Here is an 18782-nt window from a genome sequence, read left to right as displayed (position 1 = left end):
CGACATCTCCACGTGGGACTGGGAGAGAACTCTTCTCTGCAAATCTAGAGAGCCACTGCCAATCAGTGTGGACAATACTGAGCTAGATGGACCATTGGTTCTGACTCTGTATAAGGCAGTTTCCTATGATCCCAAGAAGCTTGCTGGATCAGACCAAAGATCTAGTCCAGCAACCGGCTCCTTACACAGACCAACCGGGTGCCTATCTCACCATCGGGACATGGGATGGGAGTATTTGCAAATTAGAAGACAGTTAACATTTTTTTGTCTGGTGTGTTCACACAGATGACTAATATAGGTACATGTGCAAGCAGGTGGTTAAGAAAATAGTGTTGTGGCCTCATTTGCAAGGCAGATATAATCTCTCTTGAGGTATTCTTTTTGATGCAAAAGACAAACTATGCATTTTCAGCAACTAAACATTCCTTTATCGACGGGTAACTTACTTTGCTTTGTTTCCTGTCCAAGTAAAACTGATGTTGACTGATTGCCATAACCCAGATGGATTTGATCAGAGAAGTGTTCGCATACCAGGTCTGCACTACGAGGCCGCTCTGTCCAAAAGTCCTCCGTGACACCGAAATTCTAAAAACATTTTTTTTAAAAAAAAGGTTACGTAAAGCGTTTTTTGCTGTTTCTTCAAAAATTAAGAAATAATAGTTCAGATGAAGTCACACAACAACTCTGTACTGGTGAGGATGACACCCTCCCCACAAATAATGAAAAATCTTGTTTTCAGTTTGGGTGTTATCTGACCAAGTTCTCAAAAGCTAGTAAACGCATTGCCTGGGCTAAGCCAGGGGTTGCAGCTGCCCATTTGGGAATGGTAGGGTGAAGGCAGGAAAGCCAAAAGTAGGTAGTAAAGGTAAGGGTAAAGGGACCCCTGACCATTAGGTCCAGTCGCGAACGACTCTGGGGTTGCGGTGCTCATCTTGCTTCCGGGTCATGTGGCCAGCATGACTAAGCTGCTTCTGGCGAACCAGAGCAGAACATGGAAATGCCATTTACCTTCCTGCCGGAGCGGTACCCATTTATCTACTTGCACTTGGACATGCTTTCAAACTGCTAGGTTGGCAGGAGAAGGGACCGAGCAATGGGAGCTCACCCCGTTGCGGGGATTCGAACCAACAACCTTCTCATCGGCAAGCCCTAGGCTCTGCGGTTTAACCCACAGCGCCACAGCAAGTTAATGGCAGGTAGAGCCGACTAATTCAAGTTTTGTCTCCATCCTCCCTATTGTTCTCTACAAGGGTAACACTAAGGTGGGGGAAGCCAATAGCCAGCACCACCACCTGGAGTTTATGCATGGAGAAGTATTTTATCATGACACACACCCACACCCATTATGATCTGCAATCTGAAGTAGTATACTCCAGACTCAGGTTTGCCACCTCAGTGAGAAAAAGGTTTCTGTTACACCCAGGCTTTTTTACTTTCCTCTTTGTTAGAGAACTGAGTCACAAATGCAAAACCACTCCCGAGATGTACATGAAGCAGTCTGACCCCTCTCTTCCTCCTCCTCCTTCAGAGCATGCACAGATTATTTTTTAACCAGATCTTTGTCATCAGTCTACATAGGCAGTGTGCCAACAGCATGCCTGTCCAGCCTCTGCAGAAAGGCAGAATTTTTATGAATGACTGCAACTCTCCCTTCTGCCCCACCCATTCCTTGCAGACCAGTGCTTGCTCCAAGAACCCAAGCAAGCCTAGCGGAGAATGATCTGGTCCACCCACCACTTCCACCAGGTCTCCAAAAAGCACACCAGGTCTGCTATGGGATGCCAGCTCCCATCAGCTCCAGCCAGCATGGCCGGTGGTCAAGGATGCTGAGAAGTGTCATCCCAAGACATCTAAAAACATCTGGGAGGGCCACAGGTTCCCTATCCCTGCTCTAGAAAGACCTTACTAAATAAATGTATCCTCCTGTGGACATCTCAGGGAAGGATGTGTATCAATGCAACAGCAACATTACATCCTTCCCCGAGAGTAAGTCACGCAAAACTCAATGCAATTTACTTTGGATTAGCCATGCATAGGGATGCACTCTTAAGCTTCCCTAACATACTCATTCCCTGCTCCCTGTGGTTTTTATGGTGTGACTGTGTAGACTTGGGATTTTTTAACTTTTGTAGTTCATATGAATTTTTGTGGTATAAACAATGAATGTTTAGTTGTTGTTGTTTTAAAAAAGCAACAACAACAGACACAATTAAAGCATTTATTTCATATTGTACTCTTAGGTTAATTTTAGATACAAGCAAGCAAGTGTGGCGTCTTAGAAATATTGTGCCCAAGCTATTTAGGCACAACTGCAACTGCATGCTAAACATCTCTCGTTTATTTACATAGAAGATTTGCAGCAGACATTTCCAGTGGATTCAGGCCTGTAGCGATTTCCCAGCAGGTTTTTACAGCGTGTGCCAGAATTTGTTTTATTTGTCCTATAAAACTGGTGCACGCAGCAACTTTTCATGAGGTGACCGAAACCCACTTGTGCTAAAAGGGAAAAGAAGGGTTGTGATATGTTTGCTTTGTGCCGCCAAAGAGATAAATACTGTGGGTGGCACAAGCAATGCAAGCTTAGCCATACATGCAGCGAAAAACATTAACTTGCGGTGTTCAGTGCAATGGATTTAGGTCCCAGGGGTTCAGCTGCATGACAAACGAATGTTTTGGATATGGCACACAAACACACTGCTTACCTACGGGGATCGTGAACCTCAACAGCAAATTTCTTCTCACGGAAATAAAGATTCTCCAGCTGTTTCCATTGGAATAACTGGAAGAGTGAGAGAAACAAAACAAGAAAGACAATTATTTAAGAGCCAGCCACATTATTAAGAATTATATTCCACAGAACTTTAATTTCAAAGAAACCCAAATTACAGCAGAGGATTAATTGTGCAAAACAACAACTCACTATGCATTTGTAAGATTAAAAGGACCACGTCATGATAAACAGTACGTAGCTAATTGCATTTTACAAGTGTGTTTTAACTTCAGGTAGTGGCGTCTCTTACTTACTTCTGCCATCCTCTGCTCATCCGCCAACCCAGAACCAATTCCGGGATTTATGTCTAACAAACACTGCTGTCTTGGGGAGGGTAACTAAAGGCATTCTTCATTTTGAGCCAAAGCAGACTTAATATAAACAACAAAAAGTAATTTCCCTTTCCCACTCTGACCACCATATATCAGTTCCCTATGGGTAAACCAATGTCCAAAGAGGCCTGATATGCTTTGGAGTGGCACATCAGGTCAGTAGGAGTGAGGAGTGAACCCATCAGTTAAAAACCCCTGGTGTCAAAGGTTTGAAACCACAAGATTCCATGTCCTGTACAGGCTCATTTTTTAAAACTTCATTTCATGGACAGCATCCAAGAGATAGAGTGATGTGATTGCTCTCCCACAAGGTGCAGATGAAGTCCTTTTAAGGAAAACATGCTGGACAAAAGAGACAGACTGGAGATGTTGCCGGTGCACCACTATCCAGTAACTGATGGAGTTTGCCTTGAGATGGTTTCATAAAAGGCGTAAGAGGGTAGGAAGAAGAACCTTGCTGGATCAGGCCAGTGGGCCACCAAGTCCAGTGTCCTGTTCTCCCAGTGCCCAATCAAATGCCTATAGGAAGCTCACAAGCTCTACACAGGCAGTGCACAAGCAGTACTTGCAATAATAAAAAAAGAACATGCATTAAGCAATCAGTGATGCTGCACTGATGCAGAAAACAAGAGGGGCAGAGGGGAGCAGAGGAAGGAGAGAACATGCACACAAAAACTGTCTGTCTTCTGCAGGCTCAGAAAGAAAAATTCAATGCATGTACAGAACAATTCTCTTTCTGTGCGCAACATTTCGCCCCCTCTGTACTTAGTGGAAACAAGGAATCACAGAGATTATCGTCTCGTTTGCCTTGGGGCAGTGAGTGTTGTGCACCTGTCTAGTTTTTTTAAATAAAAAAATCCATTATAGATCGATGAGCTAAAGAGGGATTGGCGAGCTCACCCTAACTGAGCCTCAGTTGGAAATGAAAGTGCAGTATGCAATTCTCACAGACAACTTTGTTAGCATGAAAAATTAAAAAAAAGAGGTATGGGGGTGAGGGGGAAGAAATTAAGGAAGGCATTTAAGTTTCGCTCGGACTGTTTGTAAATAACAGAGCAAAATTATGATCTCTCCAGTCATGGTTTAACTCAAGTAGTGTGGTAAAATCAAACATGTTTGGAGACACCTAATGCCTTACTTGGACCATTCCCAGATGCATAGAAGTGGGGGAGCATGTAGACAAAAGTACGGAGTGTTACAACATGCAGATTCACCAAGCACACCACAATGACACAGTATGTGGGCTGCATACTCTGTGAAATGGGAGCTATCAATGGGAAACATTAGGCACCCGTGGGCTATGCAGATAACATTTCTATGGTTTGTGCTCAGTAAAGACATTCATTGCCTTCCTGTGCACACTTGCTTGGGAGTAGGTACCACTGGGCACAGTGGGACTTGCTTCTGAACAAGCATGCGCCGGATTGTGCTGCAAAGCCAGCTGTGGCTATATGCAGGCACAACTAAATAAGCCACACTCAGTTAACTCAGTTAAACTTAAGAACACACACAGAGAGCCCTGCTGGGTAAGACCAAAAGCCTATCTAGTCCAATGTCTTGTCTCCCACAGTGGTCAATCAGCTATGTCTGAAAGCCCACAAGTAGGAAATGGGGACAACAGCAGTCTACCCACTCATCCCCACCCACTCAAACAACAACAACAACAACCTGGAATCCAGAGGCTTCCTTGTGTCCAAGCATGAACTGCATAGGTCTCTTAAGCAGCTTCCTTTGAAGAGCCTCTGCTCATGCTTCAGTTTAGCCCAGCAGGCTTGATGCATGGCATATTAATAGTGTAAGAGATAAATCGCAGAATTGTAGAGTTGGAAGGGACCTTTGGGATCATCTAGCCTAACCCCCTGCAATGCAGGAGTATGCAGCTGTTCCATAGCAGGATCGAACTTGTGACCTTGGTGTTATCAGCAGCATGCTCTAACCAACTGAGCTGATACTAGAAAGCAAAGAAATCTTTCCCCCTCCCCCCTCAAATTTCACGTGGCCTTGTGAACAGATGCTAAGCAGTGAGATTTCTAACTGTATCAAGGTAAAGGTAAAGGACCCCTGGACGGTTAAGTCCAGTCAAAGGTAACTATGGAACCTGGAATAAACAAATAAACCAACAGTATTCTCTGGGATATGGTGACTAGTAGCGATTTCACTGCAAAGGGACAGTGAAGAGTAACCTTGGGGAGAATTCAACATCCCTCCCACACACACACCCAAAAGGGGCATGTGAACTTTATCCTTACTCATATTGCCGATAGAGGCCCCGGAAGCAGTGCTGCTGAAGCTGTGATTTGAATTAGTTTGGCACCCGGTGCTGGCAGCAGTGGCGATGCCTTGGGGGCCTCTTTGTGAAGCCTCAGACAACGCAAGAGGTGTTGCGCAGCTCTTGAAAGCAGCTCCATGTGCCGGCTTTCCATGGGAACAGGAAGAAACAGGGGTGGAAGAATAGGGAACAAACGGGGAAGAAGTAGGGCTTGCAGAGGGCGGAGAAAGAGGAAACTGGAGTGAGCATGTGAACAGGACATGGCAAGGAAGAGGCTGGTGTGTGGCAAGGAAGAGGGCAGGAGTCTCCCCATGATCTTCCAAAAATGCCTCTCTTACCACAGTCAGAAGATTAGCGAATTATTAGGAACACAGGAAGCTGCCTTATACCAACTCAGGCCAATTGTTCATCTAACTCAGCATTATCTACACTGCAAGGCAGAAGCTACCCAGTATTTCAGTGGGGGGGGGGCGTGGTCTCAGCCCTACCAGGAGATGCCCAAGATTGAACCACTGATGCCAGAGGTGCTCTGCCACTGAGCATTGGCCTTTCCAGAGATGGTCATAGGACACAAGAAGCTATATTATACTGAGTCAGACCACTGGCCCATCTACCTCAGTATCTACACCAGCGGTAGGGAACCTGTTGCTCTCCAGATATTGTGGGACTACAACTCCCATCACCCATGACCACCTGATGGGAGCTGTAGTTCCAGAACATCAGGAGGACCGTGGGGTCCCTATCCTTGGTCTATACTGACTTGCGACAGGTCTCCAGGATTTCTGACAGAGTTCTCTCTGAGCCTTAGCTGGAGCTGCAACCTTTTCCATGAGAAGTTCGTGATCTGCCACTGAGCTATAGGCCCAGCCAGTATTCCATATTGAATAATGTCAATGGTCCATAAATAATTGCCACCTTCTATACCCGACCTACGCAAATACACCTTTTTCTAATTTATCAGCCAGTTCTCTCTTGGAATCATAGAATTGTGGAGTTGGAAGAGTCCACGTGAGTCACCTAGTTCAACCCCCTGTAATGCAGGAATCTTTTGCCCACAATCCTGAGATTAAGAGTCTCATGCTCTACCAGGTTATAGCTGCCCTCTTAGTTGCTTAGACCTTACAGAAGGAAGTGGCACAGCTTCCTAAAATTCTCCTCAAGGAGCACTAGTGTAAAACAAAGTCAAAAAGTTTTCATAGTTGCCCTGCCCGCCAGAGGTCAATTTGGAGGCAATGAGTTTGGACAGGTGTGGTCAATACTGTGATTTAGCTATGAAGTCCTTTGTTGCTGATGTTCATGGAGCAGCTGAGACGGAGCTAAAGGGTTGATATTAAACTAAGAAAAGAACATCTCTACAAACTGGGCAAACTGAAATGAAAGACAATGCAGCACGCTTCCAGATTCCACCAAAAAACCTCTGCTCCCATGTGGAATTATTTGCTTTTGTTTTATGAATGCTATTGTTCATCAACACATACAATGCAGTAACTGTGCTTGGGTGCCCCTAGAACAAAGGGTGAGCGTGTTTGGCTGTTTACCTATTGGTGGTATGAGTCCACCCAGGGATGGCTGTAGACAGGATTCCTGCATTGCAGGGGGTTGAACTAGATGGTTTTTGGGGTACCCTCCAACTCTACAATTCTGTGAGCTAGTATGACTGCAACTTTTCATTCTGCTCCTATTATTGTTTGCTTGAGAGTAAGTGCCAGTGTTCAATATGGTTTACTGCCAAGAATATCTGCAATCTATACACACTTATCTGGGAGTAAGTCCAACATCTGAATAAACATGCATAGAAATCGCATTGTTAGTGTGCATAGGACCCACTGAATGTCAAGTCCTGAGGCTACAATCCTATGCACACTTTTTTTTTTTTGCAAAGAAATTCCTTCCAACACAGCAGAACTGACCTTTAGTATAAACATCCACAGGATTCATTTCAATGAAGAGCACACTTTGTGTATGCACCAAACAAATCTGCAGTCCATGCCCACTCACTGAGACATTTAATTCTTCACATATACAACAATATGTGTATGTGTGTATAAGCTGCTGTGTACCATTGCAGTGGAGAAACAAACTGTAGTCCACCTCACTCTGCATCCATACACTTCAAAAACATCAAAGATTACAATTTTTAAAATTTATTTTAAATGCACTTATCTCATGCCATAAATAAGGCCTAATCCTTCACATGTGTTCATGGAAGAACCAAGCACCACTCTTTCTGCAAGCCTTTCATCTTCAGAAATCCCACTGGATCCAAACTGTGCCTTTGCCTAAACTGTGCTTTATGATTGTTTTACTAGACTTCTCTGTTGAAAAGGAGGCTACACATGAGATGTAATTGTGCTTTAAAAAAATACCCTGTTTCTGGCTCACAGGAATGTTTCAGCAGCCTTGGTTGCTGACCAACCCAGTTCTCATTCCATTAAAAAATGTGCATAAAACAGCCTCACAATATTCTGCATCTATAAAGCAAGCAAGCAAACCCTGGAAAGTTCACTATCACAAAAAATTAATTTGACCCAGGCAAGAAGTATGAAAAGAGAATTTGAAACCTTTCAACCTGTGAGATGATTTCAACAGCTAGTCAAACCTGTAAGCTCATTAACTTTCTGATCTTACACACTTTATGAGGCACCAGCCTGGCTAATTTAAACTGAACTATGCCCACTTAGATACACTTAGGGTCACAGCCTGATACAGAGAGTTTTCTCCTCCCCCCTCCAGCTTTTGGAAAAGCAAAACCATGCAGCCTTACACTAACACTTCACCCACAGGGCAGAAAAGGAAGGCAGCTGTAGTGGAAAACCGGACGCAAGATCCTCTGTGCTTACCTGAGTTTCTTAGTCAGAGCCGATTTCTTGAAGGATTTTGGTTATTCCATATCCACATGTCTCAAAAGTGCCATTGTGGTGCGGCGTTTGGCTTTTCAAAAACAATACATGCTTAGGGAAATCCTCCCCTCTCCAACCAACCTCTCAAATTCCTTTCACCTAGTGAGCAGGGCAACTTCCTGTCTCAACTCCTCTGCCCGACTTTCAGACACTTAGCTAGGTGTAACTCCCTGTCTCACAGGCTGGCTGACTCCCTCCGCTGACACACTGCTGACATCATCAGCTTTTATCGCCAGGGAGGCTGCCTCCCCATTCCACAGCTCTCTCTCTCTCTCTCTCTCCTCCTCCTCCTCCTCCTCCTCCTCCTCCTCCTCCTCCTCCTCGCACAAGGGGGCAAGGGAGGAGAAGAGCTGGTGATGGGTGTCCCGCAAGAGGAAGGACGCAGCTGGCATGGAGGAGAGAGAGGGAAGGAAGGACTTTCACAGCTGCAGTTCTCTGGTCAAGTCTGTTGAAAAGCAGCCTCCCCTCTGCCCTTGCGCACGCTATCAGAAGACAACAGGTTTTACAGGAAGACTTTGCCACATTCCAGCCACACTTCCTTTCAACTCAGCTATCATGTTCATTTAATAATAATAAAAACCCCCGAGAGAACGAAAAAGGAGGTGTGTGTGAAACAAGATCTCTTGGAAAGCACAGCGTCTCCCTGCCTTATCGCTCTCTGACTAATAATGACTCCAACTTACCATGCTCCCCCCTCTCTTATCACTTCCTTTGGAATGTTTTAATTCACAGTGACATCTTATGTGATGCTCTCTGCGTATCTGTGGGAAGCCAGAAAGGGCACCGGCAACATACCAAGAGAGACAACCTGTTTGACTAGGAAGAGGTCGGGTGTGGCACATGAGTAAGCACCTCAGAGATCCCTCAATGTTCGTGGCTGGAAAAGGCTGCCTTTTTATTTGTTGTATTTATGTTCCAGCTTCCCTTTAGCCAAGGCAGTATACATGGTTCTTCTCCTGGCCTTTAGCTTCACGACAACCCTGGGAGGTTGGTTAGGTTGACCCCAGTGAGGGGAGGGGGAACCCTGAACCTAGGTCTCCAGCACCCTTACTGACTGCGTTGCACCGGAGTGGGCCATAGCTCAGTGGAAGAGTGTTCACTTTGCATGTAGAAGGTCCCAGGTTCAAATCCTGGCACTTCCAGGTAGAGCTGGGAGAGAGATGCTGCCAGTCAGTGTAGACAAATATTGAGCTAGATAGACCAATAGTCTAGACCCAGTAAAAGGCAGGTTCCTATGCACCTGTGCACTAGCTCTGCCCAAGTAGACTTCAATAATATGCTGCTTTAAAGACCCGATCAGGGAAAACAAGACCTGCATGTGCATTTGTGTGTGTGCCAGAGACATTGGAGAGGTGTATTTCCACTCACACAAGTAGGGATCCAACCCAAAACTGTCAACAAAATACTTAGCACCATTCAAAAAGGTTTAAAAGTTATTCAATGTATAATCCGGAAAGCAAGCAAATGAGCCTGAAGCATCACAGTATAATTTGGGCACCCTGATCCTACATAGCAATTGTGCTCAATCTATATTTTGTTGAATAATTTTTCATATTGTTTGGACTGTTGTTATTTGGTGGTGGTATTATTACTGTTGTTGTTGTTAGCGGGGGCAGGCTGAGGTCTACCGCTATTAGGAACTTTGAGCTTCTTTCTGAGAGGAAAAGCAGGCAGGCAGCAAACATTGACACAAATAAACTTTGCATCTGTAAAGGAGAAGTGGCTCTGCACTCAAGGAGTATGAATGGGAGCTGGGAGAAAACAGGGTTCAACCGCCTGGTGTTTTGTTTTTTTGTAGATCAACATGGGGCTGAATCAAGGTGTGCAGCATAAGAACATGGGGATGGACCAAAGTGCTGCAGGCCGCAGATAAAAAATACTGCTTTTGAATGCTCCCCCCCCCAAGAAAAACCTCCCTGCAAGGAGAAAATTGGGAGAGGACTAGGCTAAACCTTTCTGCTAACTTTCTACTTGCAGGAAAAGCCTGCAAGGTGAAAGAACCTTTATAAGAAAGGTGTGAGGATAAAATGGGGAGAACCATGCAGGCCAGTGGGGAATTTATCAGGCGATGTGTCAGCATCCTGAGTATTTGCCCGCTCTGTGTGCCTCACTACCAGCTCTCATGGCATGGGCTGTGGCACTGAGTTCTGTCTCATCACATTAGTATAATATCCTTCTGATGTACCGATTTCTTATTACCGTATTTTTCGCCCTATAGGACGCACTTTTCCTCCTCCAAAAATGAAGGGGAAATCTGTGTGCGTCCTATGGGGCGAATACAGGCTTTCGCTGAAGCTTGGAGAGTGAGAGGGGTCGGTGCGCACCGACCCCTCTCGCTCTCCAGGCTTCAGGAAGCTATCCGCAAGCCTGGGGAGCCCGCGGGAGTTCCCGCAGGGCTCCCTAGGCTGCGGATAACAGCCTGCTGCACAGAGCATGGGGAGCGCTGAAGCAGAGCTCCCCGCGCTTCGGGCAGACATCGGGCAGCCCCACAAGCTTGGGGGACAGCGGGGAGGCAGAGTGCCGCCATTCCACTGTTCCCCAACCTCGTTTGGATTCCCCGACCTGGTTTTGGGGGGGGGGAAATAAAGGGAAAAAAAAATTCCCTTTATTTCCCCCCCAAAAAACTAGGTGCATCCTATGGGCCGGTGCGTCCTATGGGACGAAAAATACGGTAATTTTAAAGACCATAATCCCTTCAGTCCCCCAATTTTGAGGGAGCCAAGGGGCCACTGGGAGGCTGCTCTGCCCTTACCTCCCAGAAAGAAAACCATAACTGGTGGGAGGACCAACCATTGGCCAGAACGTGAGCAAGTGCATGACGCTTGCTTCAACCTTCCCTACTGGAAAGAACACTTGTAATAACTTGGTAACTATGACTGCAGTCCTAACACCACCTCCCTGGGAATAAGTCCAGCTGAATTCAATAGGACTCACTACTGAATCAATAAGGTGGTGTAAGAAGCAGTGGCAGAGTTTGCCTCCCCTCCTCCTCCTTCCTAATTCCTTTTCCTTTTATGTCATGTCTTTTAGACCTCAACCTGAGGGCAGAGATCATCTTATTATTGATTACTGTAATCCACCATGAGAATTTCCCCCTCAGCTGAACAGCAAGGTAAAATGACTTTAAATAAGTTTGTAACGCTGCATTTACCATCTGTTTTAAGAAAAAAAGGCTGTCCATGTGCCCTTGCAATACAGAGGTACAGTGGTACCTCAGATTAAGTACTTAATTCGTTCCGGAGGTCCGTACTTAACCTGAAACTGTTCTTAACCTGAAGCACCACTTTAGCTAATGGGGCCTCCTGCTGCTGCCGTGCCACCGGAGCACGATTTCTGTTCTCATCCTGAAGCAAAGTTCCTAACCTGAAGCACTATTTCTGGGTTAGCAGAGTCTGTAACCTGAAGCGTATGTAACCTGAAGCGTATGTAACCTGAGGTACCACTGTATTAATAATCCTTGCTACAGCTTGGCTCAGTGTTGCTCCACTAACTGTAACGTGACAGGGCTAGTTTAAACATGGTGACTTTCACAACTCTCTCTCCACTTTCTCCTCATGGTCCTCCTTATGAACTTTATGAACCTCCACTGTACAGCCTGCTGAGCTGATTCTTCCCCAAGTGAAGAAGAAACAATAAAGCCGATGGGGAATGAACTCAATTAGGCCTGGAGAGACCAAGGTTCAACTCCCTGCTCAGCTTTGAAACTCACTGCGTGACCTTAGGCCCATCACTATCTTTCAGCCTGACCTACCTACCTCACAAGTTTATTGGGAAAATGAAATGGAGTGGGTGGGTGGGTAGGTGGGAGGGAGGGAGGGAGGGAGGGAGGGAGGGAGGGAGGGAGGGAGGGAAAAGAACCAAACATGCTGCATTGGAAAAAAGGCCAGACAAAATATAATAAGTAGATAAATCAATAGAATTATTCCACATAAGAATTTCTGCCCCCTCGCACAAATTTGTCCTTATGAGCTTCTGAAACTTAAGTTAAGAGCTGTTCCTGTTTAGGCAAAGCATTGCTGTACCTTGCACCATATGGGGTAAAAACTGAAGCTCGGTGGTTAAGAGCATCCTCTTTGTATAAGGTTGCCCTATTCCTAAAAGTGAAAATCTGGACAAAGTTTTGTTTTGTAGTTGTTGAGCGTAACCCCCTTGCCATACCTCCAGGTTTTCCCAGACATTTTGCCCACTTGCTGAAAATCCGCCTGGGAGTGTCAAGGAAAACCTGGACATATGGCAGCCCTAACTTTGCATGTAGAAGGCCTCAGATTCTACCCCTTGCATCTCCAGGTCTCAATCACTTGGGAACCTCTATTGGTCAGTGCATGCAATACTGAGCTGGATGGACCATTGGCCTAACTCAACATACAGCAGCCTCTTACATTCTCTTCCTGTTAACAGCATTGGAAGAACCTCCAGGTTAGCTGCACCATTAAGTGAGATTATCAAGTAGTATTCATGGAATGGCTTCGGTCTGATACCTTTAGGGAGCAGTGGTCTCCCATTAGAATGATTTGTGCTTGACAGGAAGAAATTCCTTTCTAGTTACCCTGTCTGTTCACCAGGGGGTCTTCACTGCCTCTCTTTCATCAACCCCCACCCCCACCTCCCACCTCTATTGGCTCACTGAGCACAGCCCAACCTTAGGCAGAGAGAGCAGGGAGAAACCACAGCAATATTTACCACCCAGCAGCCTTGCAAGTATGCGTAAGGGACAACGCCACTTTGCCATTTATTTTATAGGCTTGCGAAGAATGATTCTCGAAAGCCAACGAAGTGACGGAGGCACTTTATCTTAAAGTGCCGTAACATGAAGTGTGCGCAGCTGAACACACACATTTGCTGTGTACACAAGCAATGGCTTTAGTTGAGACATTTACCATTCGTGGTATTGGTGTTAATCATGCAAGTCTGCAACTGTAGTAGGCACATTTACTGCTTCTGAGTAAGTCACACATATTGGCACAGAAAAGATAGAAAGGGAGAGTGAGCACAAATGCAGCTCAATAGACTCTGAGCCTAAAATCCCAGTTCGGGCATTGGCAGGAGGCCCCTCCAAGTGCTGGGCTGTATCCAATTAAGCTGTCTTGTTAGAACACGTTGGGCAAACCCTCACAACAGATTTGGGGGGCGGCACGGGGAGAGGTAATCCCATTGTGCAGCTGTAAGTCCTTGTGCTGATGGAACTACTTCAACAGATGTTGTTGTTGCTTAGTCGTTTAGTCGTGTCCGACTCTTTGTGACCCCAGGGACCAGAGCACGCCAGGCACTCCTGTCTTCCACTGCCTCCCGCAGTTTAGTCAAACTCATGTTAGTAGCTTTGAGAACACTGTCCAACCATCTCGTCCTCTGTCGTCCCCTTCTCCTTGTGCCCTCCATCTTTCCCAACATCAGGGTCTTTTCCAGGGAGTCTTCTCTTCTCATGAGGTGGCCAAAGTATTGGAGCCTCAGCTTCACGACCTGTCCTTCCAGTGGAGCACTCAGGGCTGATATCCTTAAGAACGGATAGCTCTGATCTTCTTGCAGTCCATGGGACTCTCAAGTGTCTCCTCCAGCACCATAATTCAAAAGCATCAATTCTTCGGCAATCAGCCTTCTTTAGGGTCCAGCTCTCACTTCCATACATCACTACTGGGAAAACCATTGCTTTAACTATACAGACCTTTGTTGGCAAGGTGATGTCTCTGCTTTTTAAGATGCTGTTTAGGTTTGTCATTGCTTTTCTCCCAAGAAGCAGGCCTCTTTTAATTTCATGACTGCTGTCACCATCTGCAGTGATCCTGGAGCTTCAACAGATACAACCCTTTATTTTATTTAACACAATTCTATACTGTTTTTTCACAAAATGGCAGCTTGGTGGTAGAGCATCTGCTTTGCATGCAGGTATCCAGGTTCAATGGCTGGCATCTCCAGGTACGGCTTGGCATAGCCCCAGTCTGAAACCCTTGAGAGTCACTGTCAGTCAGAGTAGGGTCAATAATGAGCTAAATGCACCAATGGTGTGAACTTAGTATAAGGCTGTTTGCTATGCTCCTAATCAGTCATTACTTTTATGACCAACGAATTTTGGGACTGTACAGGTATAACAGCCGGGTTCTGCAACACTTCGCGAGGGAGCAGGATTATTCAACAACTAAGATGGGTAATGCCTTTTTAGAAATAATGAAACAAACGTTGGCCTATACTTGGAGCATAGACAGTAGTCTTGGCTTGTTCCAGTGTCCCTTCTGAAACATATATAACCCATTGCTACAAGCCAATACCTGAACTAAAAAGATGTGGTGATGCAACTATAAGCCAGTGTTCTCAGAAACGCTTCAGAGTTCATTAGCTCCTTGAAACTTGCAACACTTCCCAAAGTGTTGTATCTAGGATTTGTGGGAGACCTGAAGGCATTCTCAAGAGCGTAGAGGGAGACAACAGCCCTGATTGAGAGGCTTAAGCAATGAGCCCACGCACAGACCCCCAACGAAAAGCAGGCGTTTAAGTGTGCTTCAAAAGAAGCCTTCAAATTGCTTCTGTGCAGGGGAAATAATGCATGCCTGATGTAGCAGGCCAATGGCAAACCCAGCTCTCACAGCGGCCCACCAGATACCGCTGGGAAGCCTGCAAGCAGCACCTGAGCACAACAGCACTCTTCTTGCTTGTGATTCCCAGCAACTAGCTTCTAGCTGCAAAACGAAGGTCTCCTTTTCCTCCAGTCTTCCTTTGCTTTGGCAAAACTTCTTCATAAACACAGCCCGCTGGGAAATTCCACCAAGTATACAACCAAAGTTCTCCATATGCTTTTTTATATATATATAAGAGTATGTTTTGACTATGCTCCTGGCTTAGATCCAGGGAGCAGTTTTTTTCTTCTTATAACAAGGGAGGAAATGTTAAAACACAAAAACTTGGGCAGGGGGGAAGGAGGAACATTGCATACCATAAAAAGTAAAACGTTTGTATTCTGTTTAGCTGTTGAAAGCTGTTTTTTCTCTCCAAACAAATGAAGCCACAGTGGAATAAACAGGCATAAGGCTGGGCTGTAGGTTAATAATTCAACAGCCTCAACATTTCTTCGCTCCTGCTAGACACAATCCACAGGGAACTTCTCTTGCATAAGGTTCTGCTACAAGGAATGGGAGTTACACAAGAGTTCCATAGCAAGGAAGAAGTGAAATGAGGAATTGCTCCCACTGACTAAATAAGCATAGTATTCAGCAAATAGAGCCTTCTCCGCAGATTTAGTCCAAACATGTTTACCATTTGCTGGCAACCTGTTCTTGAGAATGCAAATACATTTATTTCCAAGTAAGGCACACACTGTTTCCATGGAACTCACTCCCAGGTTCACCTGGGGGAATCTAACTGATCGTCTTTAACCTGAATATATAGCTGCAAAGCCTGATGTAGTCATAGGTCATTTAAAAACAAACTGTGTAGATAAATAATAGCACCCGTGAGAGCTATATGCACACAAGAATCTCCATTTCCCTATTACTGACAAACAGATCAAGGTGTTCCCCTTTTCCAAGTGCTCTGAAAACATTAAGAACAAGGTGGAAAGAAGGCAGACGAGGGCACAGAGAAACAACCAACTTGCCCTAACAAAAGAAGCAGTTTCAGGTTCTGTTTGCAAACTCGGAATGAAATGCTCACTTCCCTTGGGGAGGCTGTGCTGTTGCACTTCAGCCTAGGCCAGTCACATCTGGGGGCAATGTCCTTCAGGTCACTGTCATTGTGACGGGAGGCAGGTCAAAGCAGCGGCCGCAGCCAATCACCAATGGCACGAACTTATTTATGATGCTGCAACCACAGCACAAGCGAATGGTTAATCACATCCCCCCCCCCTCAACCTGGCACCCTCCAGATGCTGTGAATTTCAATCCCCATCAGTTCTAGCTAGTGTCAGGCTTGTTCCCTGAGAGCCAGGAGCTACTTGCACAAAGCACACACCCTACGACTTCTTTCTAGAAAGCAGACAGTAGCACATGTGACATGCTGTACAATACACCGGATAGTCCCTTCCTTACATCTGTTTATTGAGTCAATTTACTTTGGAGCTTGGGGTTTTTTTAGGCCAAGAAAGAAAGAAAGAAAGAAAGAAAGAAAGAAAGAAAGAAAGAAAGAAAGGAAGGAAGAGGGGGAAACTAGCCTGCCCAACTTGTTTCCTTGATGCTTTTGTCATGAGGCCAAGTTGCTTTATCAGCTGGGACTCCCCTCTTGCTCAGAAATGGCATCCTTGCTAGGCTGCCCTAAATCCTCAGCAGATTGTCCTAAATCCAGTGTAAACCTGCTCAGCACAGAAGCTAAGCATTTCTATAACCTGATATGATTTTTCAGTTCCTTCTCTACTCTTTCAGTCTGTGGCTGATCAAGGCTTTGTAGTCATCCTCAAGAGGCCTTTCACTCCCTGCCACACATGCTCCTGCCATATGCTTGGGACTGGTAGAAACAGGACCATAACCATCATTTCCTTTTTATACACAACTTTTACTCAAGAAAATGCCTTTTGCAACCTAGGGTTTGTTTGTTTTTTAATGGTGCAAACCTAATGGCATATCTTGCTTAATTTTTAGCTTCCCAGAAATGAGATTTTTTTAAAAAGGCATCAAATTTGCAGATGACACCAGGAGGGGTAGCTAATGTTGCAGAAGACAGAATTGGGGTTAAAGATGACCTCAACATATTGGAGAACTGGGCCAAAACTAACAAAATGAATTTCAGTAGAGACCAATGTAAGGTTCTACACTTAGGCAGGAAGACCCAGATGCACAAATATAAGATGGGGGGACACCTGGCTTATGAGTAGTACATGCTTAAAGGACCCAGGGGTCTTATTTTCTCCTGTTCCGGAGGCTAGGACCCAAACCAATGGTTTCAAGTTAGAAGAAAGGAGATTGTGACTAAGAACCAGGAAAAAACTTTCAGACAGTAAGAGCTGTTTGACAGTGGAACAAACTCCCTCGGGAGGTTTATAAGCAGAGGGTGGATGGCTATTTGCCCTGGACACTTTAACTGCAATTCCGGCATTGCAATGGGTTTTACTAGGGACTACGCTTCTGTGTGAGTTTGGCAAACTGAGTTAAGGGCCACATTCGGCAGTGCGGACAAAGGTCTAGGGCAGCCTTCTCCTGAGGCACCAACTCCCATCATCCTTTGCTAGTAGGGCCAATGATCAAGTGTGATTGGATGTGTGGGCCCAACAACTTCTGCAGGCCCCAAGTTGGGGAAATCTGGCCTAGGAACAGATCAACAGGGAAGCTGTCGTCCCAGGCAGTCATTTACCAGGCAGTCATTTACCTGCAGATGAGATGAAGCAACTGGAAATTAGGGATGATCACAGAGTGCAGTACACATGCACGTCAGATGATGAGTCATTGCTGCAAGCCTCATAATATTGCTTGGGGCAAAAATAAAAACCAGTGTCTCCAAAATAAACTAGCAGCGTACTCTCCACCTCCCTTAAGACCACCTCCTTATAGAAGACAAAACCAATGGTATTTCTGAATTGCTGAATGTAGAACATCATCTAGAGAATGCGTATGGTGTATTGTCTGGAGTGCCAGACTAGGAAGACCTGGGTTCAACCCCCCACTGAGCCATGAGTTTATGGGATGGCCCTGGGCCAGTCATTATCTGTCATCTTAATCAACCTCACAGGTTTGTCAGGGAGATTAAAATGGAGTAAGCACCATGCATGTTCGATCCCCAAATGGGACAGCTGCATATTTCTGCAATGCCGGGGGTTGGTCTAGATGATCCTCAGGATCCCTTCCAAATCTACAGTTCTATGATTCTATGTATTCCACCCTAAGCATCTTGAGTGGACTGCAGAAATAAGCAGTACGGAAATAAGAATATTCTCAAATACGACTTTTTTCAGAAAACAAGAGATACTTGCAACAACATATAATTTACTAAGCCCTCAGACATCCCATCCATCTTGAACACTGGTTTTGCTGGTTTGGGCTGAAGGGAATTAGAATCCAAGAGTGTCTAGGAACACAAGTTTAGAGAAAGGGGATTAGGATAGGCCTATAGGGGGCTTTCCTCATCTAAAATAAAGCCCTGAATGGATTAGAGTTTTGAAAGGGTCAAAACTAGGGTAATAGCAATATCTGAAAAAGAGTGGGTTCGCCCCCCCAAAAAAAATAATTCTTCAAGTTCAACCCTCCTACTAATACCATGAAAAATTGAACTGGTGCTTCCTTTCAATTCAATACAAAGGAGTTAAATAGCAGTGACTCTTCCTCACTGGTGCCACCACTTTCCCACTTGTTTTCTTACCCAAGTTTTACTTGGTAGCAATGGGGCGGTTTCACAGCTCCCGTAGTCCCTAAATACTGCTGCAGTGGAAATAAATAAAACAAACAGGACATTCTTCATGGTTCCTTGAAGCCACTGCAGCACACTGCGGCAGGCTTTGGGGCAGGCCAAACTACAAGACCTTGCTGCCACCAAGGGAGCTTGGGACTCGAGGGAGTTAGTCCTCAGGGGCACACCACACTCCCAAGTAATGCCTTTAGGAG

At 45.4% G+C, this 18782-nt stretch overlaps 1 protein-coding gene across 1 annotated transcript in view; it reads right to left on the bottom strand.

The window, feature by feature from the left end:
* The window catches only part of FRMD4B (FERM domain containing 4B), a 139072-nt gene that overhangs the window by 22696 nt on the left and 97594 nt on the right, over positions 1–18782 (bottom strand). The window contains exons 12-13 of the mRNA XM_081850049.1: positions 2703–2779; positions 447–585 (exon numbers count right to left, since the gene is read on the bottom strand). Of these exons, the coding sequence (XP_081706175.1) occupies positions 447–585; positions 2703–2779 (216 nt within the window). The remainder of the gene's footprint in view (positions 1–446; positions 586–2702; positions 2780–18782) is intronic.

Source organism: Podarcis erhardii (assembly GCF_964252035.2).
Source record: "Podarcis erhardii genome assembly, chromosome: 2".
NCBI classification, from domain to species: Eukaryota; Metazoa; Chordata; class Lepidosauria; order Squamata; family Lacertidae; genus Podarcis; species Podarcis erhardii.
Note: the sequence above shows the minus strand (reverse complement) of the source record. Positions and strands in the feature narration are given on the sequence as shown.